Genomic DNA, 13,535 nt, shown 5'->3' with positions numbered 1-13,535 from the left:
GGGACTTTTAGGGATTAACCGGGATTATTTGAATAAGCTTATATTTCATTGAAATTGAAGGCATGAAACATGAATTAAACTAGTGTATATCAAAGTAATTCAAATATAGCATATCTAAGCAAGTCCTAAGATAGATGAAAAACCTCCGGCTCACCCAAATTATCTGTCAGAATTTCCCACGTCTCTTGTCCGCAATAATAATCACCATATGCATTGTGTTCATTCAATGGTATCGATGAGTCCAGGCACGCTGCAAAGCAATTACCGCTGACGACAGACCAAGTGCCTTTGGATAATGGTCGTAGAAGGCAAGGCGAAGGAGCACCTTTAATGACAACTAGGATATCGCCTTCCATTGCGGAGCAAGGAGCGATGGCAATAAACGACGGCCCACATAGGGCGATTCGACAACTCTGAAGTGCGTCTTTTGTATATTTGAGATTCTCAACATTCGATCGAATGTCATTGAGCTCCCCCAATGATTTGGAATTCTGAGTTAACAGCATCAATAACTGGGTTGTTTCCATCTGTCGCAACACTAGAATAAGGTCTTAGAATGATTGTGGGGCAGGTTTGCTGGGATGCAGGAACCAAACCTTTCAGTATGCCTTGACTCAATCCAACCTCAGCAATGTTCGAAGTCTCCCTTTGAATAGTCTCGCTAGATTGATCAATGGTGATGAGGCTAATAAGGTGAGAGATTTGGCGATCCGCGTCTTCGAGATCAGCAAAAATATACGTTTTGCCCATCTCCTGGATTTGACCGCAACGCCAACCTTGAACAATTAATATACGTTGGTCTAGAAGCTGATAGTCTATATATGTCGCCCTGGGTTTCATTTAGTATCTTTTGGATTGTTGCTTATTATCGCTCCATGGTGGTGGGCTTACCTGTTTACTTGCCGTCCAAAAAGTTCGTTCTGTCCCAGGTCTACGAAGAAATCTCCAGCAAGAGGAAGGTTCTGAGACCAATCTGGTACCCATGATGGCATTTGGCGGTTGTGCTCATGCCTGGCTCCAACTAAAAGCCATAATCCAATGAATCGAAGTAAGGTCAAGGCGAGCGTTTCGAAGACCTCCTCCAAGGATTTCTCGTAATTGATCATTTTATCGAATTCAGCCATAAATGAATCGGTATCATTTGCTTCCAGTGGCGCAAAAAGGGCTCTCAGGGCGAACAATCTATCTCTTGAGTCGGTTGCCAAAGAGCCTCTCGTCCAATATAGGCATCCCCAAAGATCAGACCACGAAAGACGAGAGGAAATACCCCAAATTGGTTCATTTATCCTAAAGGCAAATGGGACGTTTTGCTTTGTGACGAGATTGTTTTTAGAATATCCAAAGAAGCAATCTCGAAGCATTTCTTGTGGGACCATAGTGTCCCCGCACAGGACCCAGATGTTTTGGCTCAAATAGACTTCCTGGAGCACCCAAACTCGCTGGAACCACGGTCGTTGGATTAAATCTTCCAGACCTTGAACGACGGCGGCATTTGGTGGATCTCGATCTCGTACCATCCTCTGTCTCTTCGGGTTCTTGACTTTGGGAAGATTCATTGCTTCAATGACGTCTTGGAAGACAATCTGGCTACTCTTGGTATGTGGTCCAAGATAGATCGTAGTACAAAATGCCCTGGCGAATATGCGACCCATGATCCGTACTTGAGAAGTCTTCTCCTGTAGATTGTTTTGGTCAATGCATATTGCATCAATCCAAAAGAGCGTCTTCTTCCCGTGGAGCCGCAGGACCGTTAACGCCTCACTCGCTGATCGAGGAACCTGCAAGAAGGCTTCGCTGCCTCCGACAGAAATTGGTGTTTTGTCCGATGGATCGCCCCATGTGTACGAAAGGGCTGTAAAATTGAGAGTTGGATTGGACAGATGATATGAAGACAAGCTGATGTGGATGGACGATGCAGCATCAGAGTGCGGCAAGATTCTGCAAAGGCGGATAGCATCTGGCTGCCTTAGTGGTCTGTATTTGTACTGGAATGAATCGGACATGGCTTCCTCAAACTTTGGGTACGTTTGAAGATGAGATAATAGCAACAATAAATATTTTATGCCAGAGACATATTCCTTTCGGACTGCCACATAGATGTATACTTCTGCTGAGAATTGGAACGACAGGCTATGGAGCCAGATGATAAAGCGGGGAAGTTTTTACACATAACGAGTTCGCTGCATGCAGCACCCAATAGGAACCCGAAGGGAAATTGCCGACACAAGGCACCGCCACCTTGGCCTAAGCCGAGATTGTCGATTTAAGGTGGCTGGGTACCGCTCACACCGTGGCTATATGTATTGAGAGCCTGTCCCCGTCTGCTGCAGAGTGGCTTCGAAGGTCAGTGGAACGAGAATAACATATTTGTGTTGATCAAGGGTAGTGCTTTCCTATTGTAGTTTAAACTGGTCTGACATGGGTGTCAATTTTATGATGTATTGATCTATGTCCCGCGCCTTTAGTTTTGACGAGGTGCACGCTTCACAGAAGAATGGCCATATTTCGCCTAGACCTTCTTCTTCTATCTGATATTCGAGAAGAAATAAGAGCGTTTGTGGAAGGGTGCGCCGACCTCAAGGTCTACTTTGTATGCCGGCGCCATCACTTCATTAAATTGTCGCGTGCCAGGCGTGGTGCCTAAGGAAGCACTAATACAATGCCCCCACCAGCCACTACGGCTGTTCCGCTATTTACTCCTTCACCAGCCTTTCGCAGCTTCGTGTTGCCATCAGTAGACTAGAGATTCAGCTAGATCATCACATCTTCGTGACTTATAGCTTCATAGATTCATTCAATCATTTAACTCGCTTCAACTTCTTCCGTGATCACCGTGTACACATACTTGAGCAGCCCACTCGGGCTTTAGGTATATTTGGACTGACACAGTCAGTACCCACCGCAGATCACCTGTTCGGGTATATAGTACACTCTTCAGCACCTCTCTTTCATAAATCAAACAAATCAACCCAGACATATCTCTTACGCTCACTTGATTACATCCTCCTTCACGTTGGCTCAGGTGAAAATAAGTTATCTGTTGAACCGCACTTGATGAATGCCGAATAGCTATAGAAACGCAGGTGTGCTGCGGGGGCCGCGGGGGTGTGCGGAAGAGTCAGACCATAGCCTATTCTACCCATGCTTCCGATTTTCTCCTCATCGCAATATTTTCCACTGGCATCACGCCCAATTCAATCCAGTTGGCGAGAAATACGAGCCGGTAATGGAAGCGTCAGAAAATGGTGATAGTAGATCTGTCGAATCATAGCAATCAGAGTTATGTCGATGCGCTCAAGGTGTGCATGATACGACCAATTGCATGACCCGTGCCAACCTTGTAGCGAGAGAGAACAATCAGTCATGGACGATAAATACATATTGACTTGAATGAAACATCAAGTAGCTATCCGGTATGGCGAGAAAGACCGTGATTGATTTACCAAGACCCCAAAGAACTATTAGGTTGAAAGCTTCGATCCGAACGATCTTAGCTTCTTCCTCGACAACATTGAAGTGAGGTACCAATGAGAATATTATGTAATTTGAATCTTGAATGTTGGATTTGGTGCTCGTAGTCATTTCAACCAGTGGGACATATCTGCTCTGGTCACATGAACATGGGCTTGACCAATGGAGCGCGACTGTAATGTGCACCGCATTACATGCAGCAAGAACCGTCGAGTGATCATTCCCTCGTAATTTGTCATTAATGTAACCAGGTGGCATATTAGCTGGGGCTACAAATAACTAGAGATGAACCCCTTTGTGCAATCCTAATTTTGCCATCCGGATCACTGCCCGATAAGTGGTACCCTTTATCATGACTTTCCGAGAGATTCTTGTTACATGAGCACTTGCTAGCTTTGGCTGTCCCCAAAACCAGTGCGGCTGGGTCCGTAAAGTCAAATATTGTAAGCCCTTTCCAGCCCCAGGTTCTCGTAGCCTCGACAATGGTCCAAACCAGTAATACAATGTTGAACGCGAATATGGCCACGATCCAGCTTGTCTGCCCAAATTTGACAGCTCGCGTGAGCAGATGAGCGTCGACGTCGGACGAAACGTTGGGTACCATTAATTGTGCTCCCGCGTACCCAAGCAGGAGGTCATCCATGACGGCTTCAAGTGCAGCCTCGAGACCACCAAGTGTCGCCTCTTCGTCGCTGAGCTCCGGCTGCGTACTATTGCTAGCGTGCGCAAACCTGTAATTTTCGATATTGGCATTGATGGATTTTCCGAGAAACGATGAATACAAGCTCGAGAGATCCGACGACATGAGGTTGAATTGCCAATTAGCAAGAAACGTGAGGTTTCCCTTTGGTTCAAAATCGTCTACTGCTTCTGGAGTGGAGGTCAGGTCCTGAGGTACTAGTGTTACGCTTATGTTCTTGGCCGCAAAGCTCGTCGAAACACTGAATTGTGATGGCGTGAACTCCCATTCGCACTGGATATTATTCAACTGCTCATAGTCTGTGCCCGTGGCCGTGGCGAGCATTCTTCTTGGCTGCGCTGGATTGGACGTGACACCAATGGCCGCTATGGGCGACGATGAATAGCCCATATAGTCCAGGGATTCCTGTTGCCCTGGCAGACTGTTTGGAAGATATCCTTTTGCAGCGCAGACAACATAATAGGAGGAGTCCTGGCATTGCAGACTGAAGTCTGCGCTGGAATTGTATATGCAATCAACATGAGCCTTGTACCCGCTCTCAATGTACGTGTAACCAGTCGCATGGGGCGTTATGCTGAGCGCATCATCGACGAGACCAATCGGAGCCCCAACACCATGGGAGCGGCCAATATAGGAAAACCCGGTATTGTCGAGCTTGGAATGAACTCTGGCGGAACCGTCCACCGTGGTTGCCGTTGCCAAGCTATTCATAAGGTGTGGCATATATTGTTCGCCCACGTTGTATGTAAACAGCCCCTGGTCTGACTGTCGAGAATAGGAACCGAACCGTTCACCCCAATTGTAGACCAGCATACTTGTGTTGGAATAGTTAGGAACAGACAAGACTGCGCTGCGATTTGAGATGATTTCTATTGGTGTCAAGGCACCAGTCCACACTGCCGAGGGCCCAACGCTCAACAAGCAGAAAAAGGCGAGCGAAGTCGACATGTAAACAGGTATATTGGTGAGGAGCTTTTGTGACTGTATCCCAGTCCAGAAGCGCAGAGAATCAAGCGATATTGATCTCGTTGAGAGACGCTTCCGAGTAATGTACTGCAGAAGTCGGCACACCACCGACGTATTCAGCATTCCGAGGGTGTACGCTATCACCTGAACAGCGACTTGAGACACAGTCCGGTTGGTGCTGATGAAACTGTATGTAGAATCCGGAGCCACCCAATTGTGTGCATTGCCTGCGAATAGCACGATACTCAGGATTGTCGTGGGTACAAGCGCGAGAAAAGGGAGCCATTTTGCAATCAAGCCCAAGCCAACCTCGCCATCCTGGTCTATCTGGCATTGAGGTGCTGCCGTCGTTGAGTATATTTCCGTGTTTCCAGCCGCGTCAAGATCCTCATGTGAATCACTCGGAACGACATGTGATGCCATCAAGTATCCGTCTGGACTTTTCGGTAGACTGGTCATCTCCACACTAGCGTCCGCATTGTGCTGTCCAAGACGTACGTATTGGCTCGTCGTACTAGCTGCGTCAGGCCCTCTTGATCCGCGTATCATTCTGTACGGGACAGCGATTAGAATTATGAAATGAAGAATAACGTTGCTTTGTGTATCTAAAACCAAATGAGCAGAGGGTAGCCTGCAAATTTGATGTACTTTGGAGAGGCAGCACTGTGTGCGGCGCGTGCGGCGCAGTACTATCATATCTTTACTTGCAGGGATGTATTAATAGTTTACGGGCATGTTCGTGGGTTGGAGCGGTGCCCCAGTTCGGCCGCTTGCATCCACATTGTTCAGAAGAGACTTGATGCAATGCAATCACTTAGATTAGATTTTCTTCACTTTATAATTCCTCTATGAATAATTTCTTAAACCCGCCAAATAATTCCGCCGACGTCAAAAATAAAGTATAAAACTATGTGAATATGGTCTTCATTTATGGAATTAATGTGTTAACAAAAAGTCACGATGACCCTTGTCAACATATCACTGCCACACTACTCAGCCACTCTGGGGGGCACTGCAAGGCTTTAATCATCAAACAGCACAACTATAGCTTGCATTTGTAATAAGCACCTAACAATGCGGAAACATGATATAATATTCTTGAATACGCAGTCTTGGTTTGCCTGTTGCGGTAATGCCCTCAAATTTCGAAAGAAGTTTTGCCAAGCTAGTGTCAAAGTCAGCCACAAGCTTAGCAAAGTATTGCAGGGTACTGAGGACTCGTGCACGGGCTACTAATATACTCTTTGCAACCCAGCCAGAATCGGCATCGTCTGTCCCGGTAGCGTACTAAGCTATGGCGGCACCTTCATGTCGTGAAGATAAGCGAAAATGACTATTGCACTAGGCATTCAGTATGGCATACATTATGCTACTAAGACCTGTGGTTTTGGCTATTACTATTTTTCGATAATTATGTCCAAATATAAAAGGATAATATATCGAATATGCATCCTATCCTCATTGTAAAAAAGAACTAAGCTGGATGCTACGATTACGATAGTTTCAATGCTCTCCCGCACCTCGATTATTACGAGCTAGATGCAGATGGCGGCGGTGTGGTATCCCACAGACCCGAGCTCATGGAGTTTATCATCGGGTGCGCCAACGACCGCTGTCAACAGCGAGATCATGACCCGCTGGTTGCACATAGGCAGCTGTGAGGAGGGGCTGACAAGACACGGACATTGAGATATTTGTTCATTTATTTGCGAAGGCGAGTATTGAACTCAAGCCCCAGCCAAATTTGCCTCTAATCTAAAAGCTTTTGTAAACTCTATGAGATAATAGTTCGGAAAAGAAAGTTCATTGAAGCCCACTCTTCCGTTGCACCACCGGCTTTTTGGTCCGATCTGTCAAGCTTTTTCGATATGCTTTGTTCACCGAGTGTGGGCAGCTCCAACATATCGAAGGATGTGGGTTGTGAGGTGAGGATCACCTTGAAAATGTCCTCGCAGGAGCTACGTCCATTTTCTTTCATTTGGATTGGTACCTTCAATTTGAGTTTCTTTCTTTTGACACCCTGTGGCATGACAATAATGCCATGGTATATATCTTGCACTTGCCACAACGGGCCAAGATTATAGATAAAGGCGAAGACAGGCTGTTCACTCTTATTTCTGATGACCACTTCCACCGATATACTATCTTTCACTTCCAATAGATTGCCCGGACTGACATCGATTCCACCAGCACGGATACGAACATCGAAAGACTCACAGAAAGGGTCTGTACTGGAGTCGTTGGCAAGATCTCTGGCGAACCTAAACCGAGTCAGATGTTCCAAGATAGCACCAACCTGGCCGGCGTGAATTTTTGCTTGTGGCATGCTAGGGAGATTCATGATTTCTTGACCAAGCTCATTTAAAATTTTGTAATGCCTGTCTTCATTCAACACAACACGAAATGGAGACGTAATTCTTTCTGCGCCAACATATGCATCCAGACATCGGCTCCTCAAGGCTGTATGCCAATCTTCTGGATCCGGAAGACAATCCTCCAAAAGAATTGGATATTTCCGCAAGCATGCTTGGCTTTCAGCTTTTGCCATCCACCCTGTTCGAGCCAGTGTGGATGACTGCTAGGTCCTAAAAGGATATATCTATGCTCGCAGCAAAGTCTGCATTGGCTACAAAACACACTGTAGAATATGATGGCTTTGCGACACGACAGTATCATGGTTCGACAGGAAACGAGGCTTAGACGGAGGGGCTCGTGCATAATGCTAGACTATTGAAGCCATGCATGCAGTATGCTCGGTTATCACGTACTGAGCCGGGCGGGAAAGGCTCTAGCCCAATAAGAATACCGAGAGGACGAAAAGGTAAGGCTCTGGCTGGGGCGTAAGGCATAAATTTTCGGACTATTGACGCCCGACATAAGAGCATTAGGCAGCTTCTATATAAATTACATCAATCTCTTGGCCATTGCATACAGGCGTACCATTTGCCAGGCTCAGAGTACATTTCCCCGCAAAGATGGATGCGACTACGTAAGGCCCGCTGCGAGATCCAGACTGCACGAGATACACATCGTCCCCAACCCTGAATTTCGGTGCCTAGAATAACTTAGTACAGTCGTTTCCAGAATGCGAAATTTGAATTTACTTCAACATAAGCTGTCACGTATCCATAAGCTGTCACGTATGGACGCTTGTCGTCCTCATCGAAGGAGGTCCTTGGACTCTCGTCGTCCTCATCGAAGGAGGTCCTTGGACTCTCGCTATTGATTTTAGTCCTTGGTATCATGGGTGTAGCACGTCATCACTTACGGTTCTGAGTCAGCCATTCGTAGGGGTGGTAAATGTCAATTGGTGCAGGCGATGCGAGAGAGAGAAAGAAAGGAAGGAGAAGGAGAATCATCGAAGCTTGAAAAGACGATATGCTGTGATGACTTGTTTATATAATCATGATTGCGAATAAGCCTTACTGAATTCATGTACTACCCGCGCAATGCGAGACTGATTAAATTACGCCCAATACTGCACGTTCTGTAATGATCCTCACCCCCGCATCTTGCTTACATCTTTGGTGCATATAGTACCATCCACTGCCTTGCCACTGCCCAAGTCATATTTGACCTGGTGGCCCATGTGCTCGAATGTGACGAGAATTGTCTCGAAAGAGCCTCCTTTGACTTGTTACAATTATTACAAATCGGATGGCAGGCATGCGATCGTATCTTCCGCTTTTCACGCAGTCGCAGACTGGAGTTGCAAACAAAACGCAAACGAAAAAGAGTATTCTTCTCCACCAACCCCTCCTCCAAGGGCAAATATGCTAACACAGCAAGTCGAGAATTACCCATCCGGATATCCCCGTTTCACTGCGCTCCTGTCTGCCTATAGCCCCTACTTCCTTTGTCGACGCTTTGACCAGCTCCGAGCTCGACTCTTGCTGCTTAAACAAGATCGACTTTCTATGCTCGAGCAAAAGCTCGAAGAGGTCGATCGTAACGAAGCATCTCTTCTGTTTCTTGGGAAGAGCCGATGCGACCGGAATGTGGATCGTATTTCCGTTCTCTCGGATATTGAAACATGCCTTTCTGATTACGGTATCTGATGTTATTACTGACATTAATTTCAAGTTTCGGCTAACAGTGAACAGATGATTTCGTCGAAAGAACAACCCGGATACTTAGTCTTGGCAAAGCTCAGCACCGAGATGTTGAGAGCTTGCAGAATTGGTTGGACGGGAACGGATGTCTGGCCAGAGAGGAAGCCGCATATCTTTCGCATCGAGAACTGATAACTTTGGCTCCGCCTCGCGACAATGCAATAGCACAATTTGAAGCTTGGATAGAGGATAAACTCATCCGATTTGATCGCAATTTCCGAAAGGTAAGAGCCAGACGCGGATGACATATCAAGCTAACAACATAGGTAGAGTCATTTTCATGACGTCTCTAACGATCCAAATGTATATATCTACTCAGGGTCTCATATTCGCCGAGCTGCTAGGACACTGCTGTTATGTTTGATCACGGTTCTCCTGCTCATGCCAGTGGTCCTATGCAATTCGATCGTCGCGGTCTCTGCTCGAATGACCGTCATTGTTCTTTCTACGATACTATATCTCTTGGTCATCTCCGAGCTTACCCAATCGAGGACATTGGAACTAGTTGTAGCAGGTGCAACGTATGTTTCGAATCCTTTCGATCCGGGCGGGAGAATCAAACAGTTGACAAAAGTGACAGATATGCAACTGTTCTAACAGTGTTCGTGTCAAATACGAGCCCAATACAGAATGAGAAGCTTTGAAGTGTTATGGGGTTTCGGACTGGAGAATGAATTATTTGATCCAGAAAGTTATGGCAAATGGGGCTGTGTATGGACACTTGAAGGTCATGCCAATCCATAGCTCGTATTCTGTCATGCTGGTCCGGGCGGCTGTTGCGCGTCTCCAGCAAAGATGTAAATACAACAGCCCAATTTCTGTTGAGACTTACTTGGCTACCATGAAAACAAATGATTTCAGCTACACCACTGGTTCATGCTCAAAGTTATACCAGGCTGGGGATTGAATAGCACGACTGCAGCACCTCTGAAAACTGCCACGAACAGAAAAAAAAAACAAAAATTTCCATCGGATTGGCGAAACGGACAGACAGCTCCAAGAAGTGATATTAACAACAGCACTTAGTTATTGATCAAGAACAGAGTGTCTTTGTTTCTTTTCTGCCAACGAGTTGAGTCTTATGTGGCTGGGTAATAATGATCTAGATACCGAAATGAACATAAGGAACCCAATAAAGAGGCACATCGTCGTCCGCCTCTACATCCCTCGCTTCTCTCATATTGTCTTGAATTGACCGTGACTGGCGCCCCACAATTGGCTCACACTCCCTGCGCCTCAACGCTGCCCGGGAGGAGTTCTCCGTCATCCATCGTCCTCGTAGCTCTCTACATGCCCGATGAAGCCCTTCGCTCACCGCGGCATCGGTCATGGCGTGATTTTGAATCCATTGGTACGTCGTCATTTTCACCTCTACACAGGACTTGTCGTTGACCTCCCACAGGGTGTCAATAACGTGCTGAAATCCAGCGAGCTGACATGCACCTGTGGGATGGATTCCTTCGTCCACAAGCTCATCGTGTCGGACCTGCCCTGTGCTACAAGCCGAAAGGTACGCTAGGAATGGTTTGCAACTCTAAAGATTGGTCTCGAATAAGGACGTAACCGTGAGTGGTCCATCCATGAGAAGTAAGGAGCTTTTCGATGGGTCTTTTGTATCGGAACAGCCATGGCCTGCAAAGTGAAAGATCTCACAATCACGTGCAGCAGTGAGAACGTCTTGGTGAAGAGGTCAAGGACGAATTATCCGCAATAGTGTCGACGTATGAAGCCCTTCTAGCCGCTCAATCTCTTCTGGAACGAATTGTAGACGACTTTGCCCCGGCGTTTCTTCCATGCCTAGCAATACTATGCTGCCTGACTTCGGTGATACGGCAGGCTTTGATCGGTTTCGTCGGCTTTGGATCAGGACTTTGATAGAAGAGCTGTATGACGAGATAACCCGATCTAGGACCCCATCGGAGAATCCGTCGTGTCGTCCCGCAGCGTGTAGGGGGAATTTGGCAAAAAGCCCGGTGGGAATCCACCATATGTGCGGCCAGTTACCCACGGGCGTTTCGAGCATTCCCAATGCTTCCAGAATCGGACTAGCAACCACTTCCCAAAACCATTCCAGTGGGTCTAGTTCCAACGACTCGGGACTAGCGAGGGTCTCTGCTCGGATACATACATCGTCATATCGCGCACGAGAGAGTGGCATAGCCTTGATCGATGTATCTTTGATGATGAGTGCGTCGCAGCCGTAACTGCTAGCGTTCACGATAACAATCGGGCCATCGGCTGCAGCAGCCTTTATCTCATCCTCGGTAGGGGCTAGAAGAAACCGATCGAATCCTGGGAGACGTCTAATCTCTTCGATCACATTGTCGAATCTCTGTGCCATCTCGTAACGTTGGATAGCCTGCATTGATTCCTTCGGAGCACCCGGTTGATCGCGAAGCTCTGTGAATTCTGTCGCGATGGTGGGGTGCTGTTGATATAGCTCAGAGATATCCGTGCGCATCTCGTGTAAAGAGCCGACGATTGTGCCGCGACCAAGCTCGAGGAGCCGCCATGCGTCATGAAGCGATTGATCTGCTTTCAAAGCAACAGCAAATGCATCTGAAGCTAGATGACTATTCTCCTCTATTAGATCTTGTTTGTCCGAGGTCTGAAGGGAGCGCGACGTCAAGGCTGGTATCAAAGAAATTGTCACATCAGCGGTGTGGTATGCGGATTGCCAATCATGAGCATCGGCGTATAGGGTGACTAGCTTTTCCCCAGATAATATTCGATGTCTGAGAGGCGATACGCGATGATGGAGGGCGTCCTGGTAGTGCCGAATAGCCGCTTCAAAATCGGGCATCGCCTTTGTTTTCTCGTATTTGAGGTTGTAGACGGATCCATGACCCTCGAGACGACGAGCTCGATCCGCGTGATCTTTTGACATGACGTCAAGCGCTTCTTGGGTTCTCTGAAGAGCCATTTCCAGGTCTTCCAGGAACCCTGTTTTCTGATATTTCTGAGCGAAGTCATTCCCTATATTGAAAAGATGATCCTTTCGACCTGGATGATCATCTGGCGTGAGATGGAGCGCTTCTTCATGCTGTTGGATTGCTACTTCAATATCCGCGACCATTCCCGTCCTCACATATCTGTCGGCATATCCACCTCATAAACCTTGAAGGAGAAGTACTCGATAAGCATCTATTGTCGGAAGGTCAAGTGCCTCGCGATATCGCTCAATGGACATATCAAGGTCTGTGTCTGCCTCTGTTCTCCCATATATGTCGCTGTATGCGATTCCAAGGTTGAGGAGTCGAAGTACACGGGTTGGATGATCTTCTAACGTGAGATTAAGTGCCTCTTGGAATAGTTGAATGCTCTTTTCAAGCTTTGCCGTGATTAGATGATTCGCCTGTACCATAAGAACTCGCTTCACTTCACGACAACTCATGGAAGACCTCTGGACATATACCAATTGCATGCCGAAATATTGCAAGACGTCTATGTTTTCTATCATGACTGTTTCGGCCTGAGAGGAAGCTTTCACGGTTTCTGGCCCCCTCATAGCTTCATCCACGAGACTAAGGAGGAAGAAGATGGTTCGGAAGAAGAAAATGGTGCTGGGTCCATCTCAGATTGGCAGGATGGTGCTGAGTACATCTCAGATTGGCAGGATGGTCATGGTTGTCTGTTATTTGAAAGACCGAGGGATCTAGAGTGGCGTGGTGATCAACCTTTCCTGACGCTACTGGATGTCGTGGGCCATGAATGTACTCATGCGAGTAAGTTAACCGTTGTTCTTCTTGCAAGCCAAAGCTAACAAAATCTTAACTTGGTAGTCATTTCGAAAACGACTGATCTGCCGGGCGGTGGTGAGTCTGGGGCGTTGGAGGAGTCCCTGGCTGACTGTTTCGGCATCATGCTTAAACATTGGAAACTCGATCAACGTGACCCTAGTTCGGCTAATTGGGTATTTGGGAGTGGCGTGCATTGGCCTGATCAACACGGCCTCCGGAGTCTGAGAACGCCAGAAAACTATGACCAACCCAGTCATATGAGCAACTATGATGACTCAGACAAAGGAGATGACTACGGTATCCATCGCAACTCAGGTATTCCAAACCATGCTTTCTATCTTGCTTGCACATCAGTTGGCCATCCCTCCTGGGAAACGGTGGGGATGATCTGGTATCAGTCGATGCGACAGCTAGGCAAGGGCGGGAAAGGTAAAAAATCATACAGAGACTACAAGACATTCAAGCATTTTGCAGTCTACCGTTCATTTCGCGCCACGGGAATACCAACCACATATAAGGGCTGCTTGGAAGCAAGTTGGAATTCTA

General features: G+C 47.0%; 7 protein-coding genes across 7 annotated transcripts; 1 reads left to right on the top strand and 6 right to left on the bottom strand.

Moving 5' to 3' along the window:
- Positions 1-462: 462 nt before the first annotated feature.
- On the bottom strand, positions 463-2,003 carry PFICI_00403 (uncharacterized protein; the record flags this gene model as incomplete). Its single annotated transcript, XM_007828984.1, has 2 exons — positions 463-829; positions 892-2,003. The coding sequence occupies 2 exons, from the start codon at positions 2,001-2,003 to the stop codon at positions 463-465; spliced, it is 1,479 nt and encodes a 492-aa protein (XP_007827175.1).
- A 1,727-nt stretch (positions 2,004-3,730) lies between these two features.
- On the bottom strand, positions 3,731-5,596 carry PFICI_00402 (uncharacterized protein; the record flags this gene model as incomplete). Its single annotated transcript, XM_007828983.1, has 1 exon — positions 3,731-5,596. The coding sequence occupies one exon, from the start codon at positions 5,594-5,596 to the stop codon at positions 3,731-3,733; it is 1,866 nt and encodes a 621-aa protein (XP_007827174.1).
- Positions 5,597-6,911: 1,315 nt separating this feature from the next.
- PFICI_00401 (uncharacterized protein) lies at positions 6,912-7,478 on the bottom strand (the record flags this gene model as incomplete). Its single annotated transcript, XM_007828982.1, has 1 exon — positions 6,912-7,478. The coding sequence occupies one exon, from the start codon at positions 7,476-7,478 to the stop codon at positions 6,912-6,914; it is 567 nt and encodes a 188-aa protein (XP_007827173.1).
- Positions 7,479-8,202: 724 nt separating this feature from the next.
- Positions 8,203-8,422, bottom strand: PFICI_00400 (uncharacterized protein; the record flags this gene model as incomplete). The annotated part of the gene is made up of 2 exons (XM_007828981.1): positions 8,203-8,356; positions 8,406-8,422. 2 exons carry the CDS (start codon positions 8,420-8,422, stop codon positions 8,203-8,205), a joined length of 171 nt encoding a protein of 56 aa, XP_007827172.1.
- Positions 8,423-8,910: 488 nt separating this feature from the next.
- PFICI_00399 (uncharacterized protein) lies at positions 8,911-9,883 on the top strand (the record flags this gene model as incomplete). Its single annotated transcript, XM_007828980.1, has 4 exons — positions 8,911-9,187; positions 9,241-9,473; positions 9,520-9,770; positions 9,850-9,883. The coding sequence occupies 4 exons, from the start codon at positions 8,911-8,913 to the stop codon at positions 9,881-9,883; spliced, it is 795 nt and encodes a 264-aa protein (XP_007827171.1).
- Positions 9,884-10,351: 468 nt separating this feature from the next.
- On the bottom strand, positions 10,352-10,831 carry PFICI_00398 (uncharacterized protein; the record flags this gene model as incomplete). The annotated part of the gene is made up of 2 exons (XM_007828979.1): positions 10,352-10,783; positions 10,814-10,831. The coding sequence occupies 2 exons, from the start codon at positions 10,829-10,831 to the stop codon at positions 10,352-10,354; spliced, it is 450 nt and encodes a 149-aa protein (XP_007827170.1).
- A 108-nt stretch (positions 10,832-10,939) lies between these two features.
- PFICI_00397 (uncharacterized protein) lies at positions 10,940-12,325 on the bottom strand (the record flags this gene model as incomplete). The annotated part of the gene is made up of 1 exon (XM_007828978.1): positions 10,940-12,325. The coding sequence occupies one exon, from the start codon at positions 12,323-12,325 to the stop codon at positions 10,940-10,942; it is 1,386 nt and encodes a 461-aa protein (XP_007827169.1).
- Between the last annotated feature and the right edge of the window lie 1,210 nt (positions 12,326-13,535).

The sequence above is a fragment of the Pestalotiopsis fici genome, assembly GCF_000516985.1.
Source record: "Pestalotiopsis fici W106-1 unplaced genomic scaffold PFICI_Scf_1, whole genome shotgun sequence".
NCBI lineage: Eukaryota > Fungi > Ascomycota > Sordariomycetes > Amphisphaeriales > Sporocadaceae > Pestalotiopsis > Pestalotiopsis fici.
This window is presented reverse-complemented; position numbering and strand designations above follow the sequence as displayed.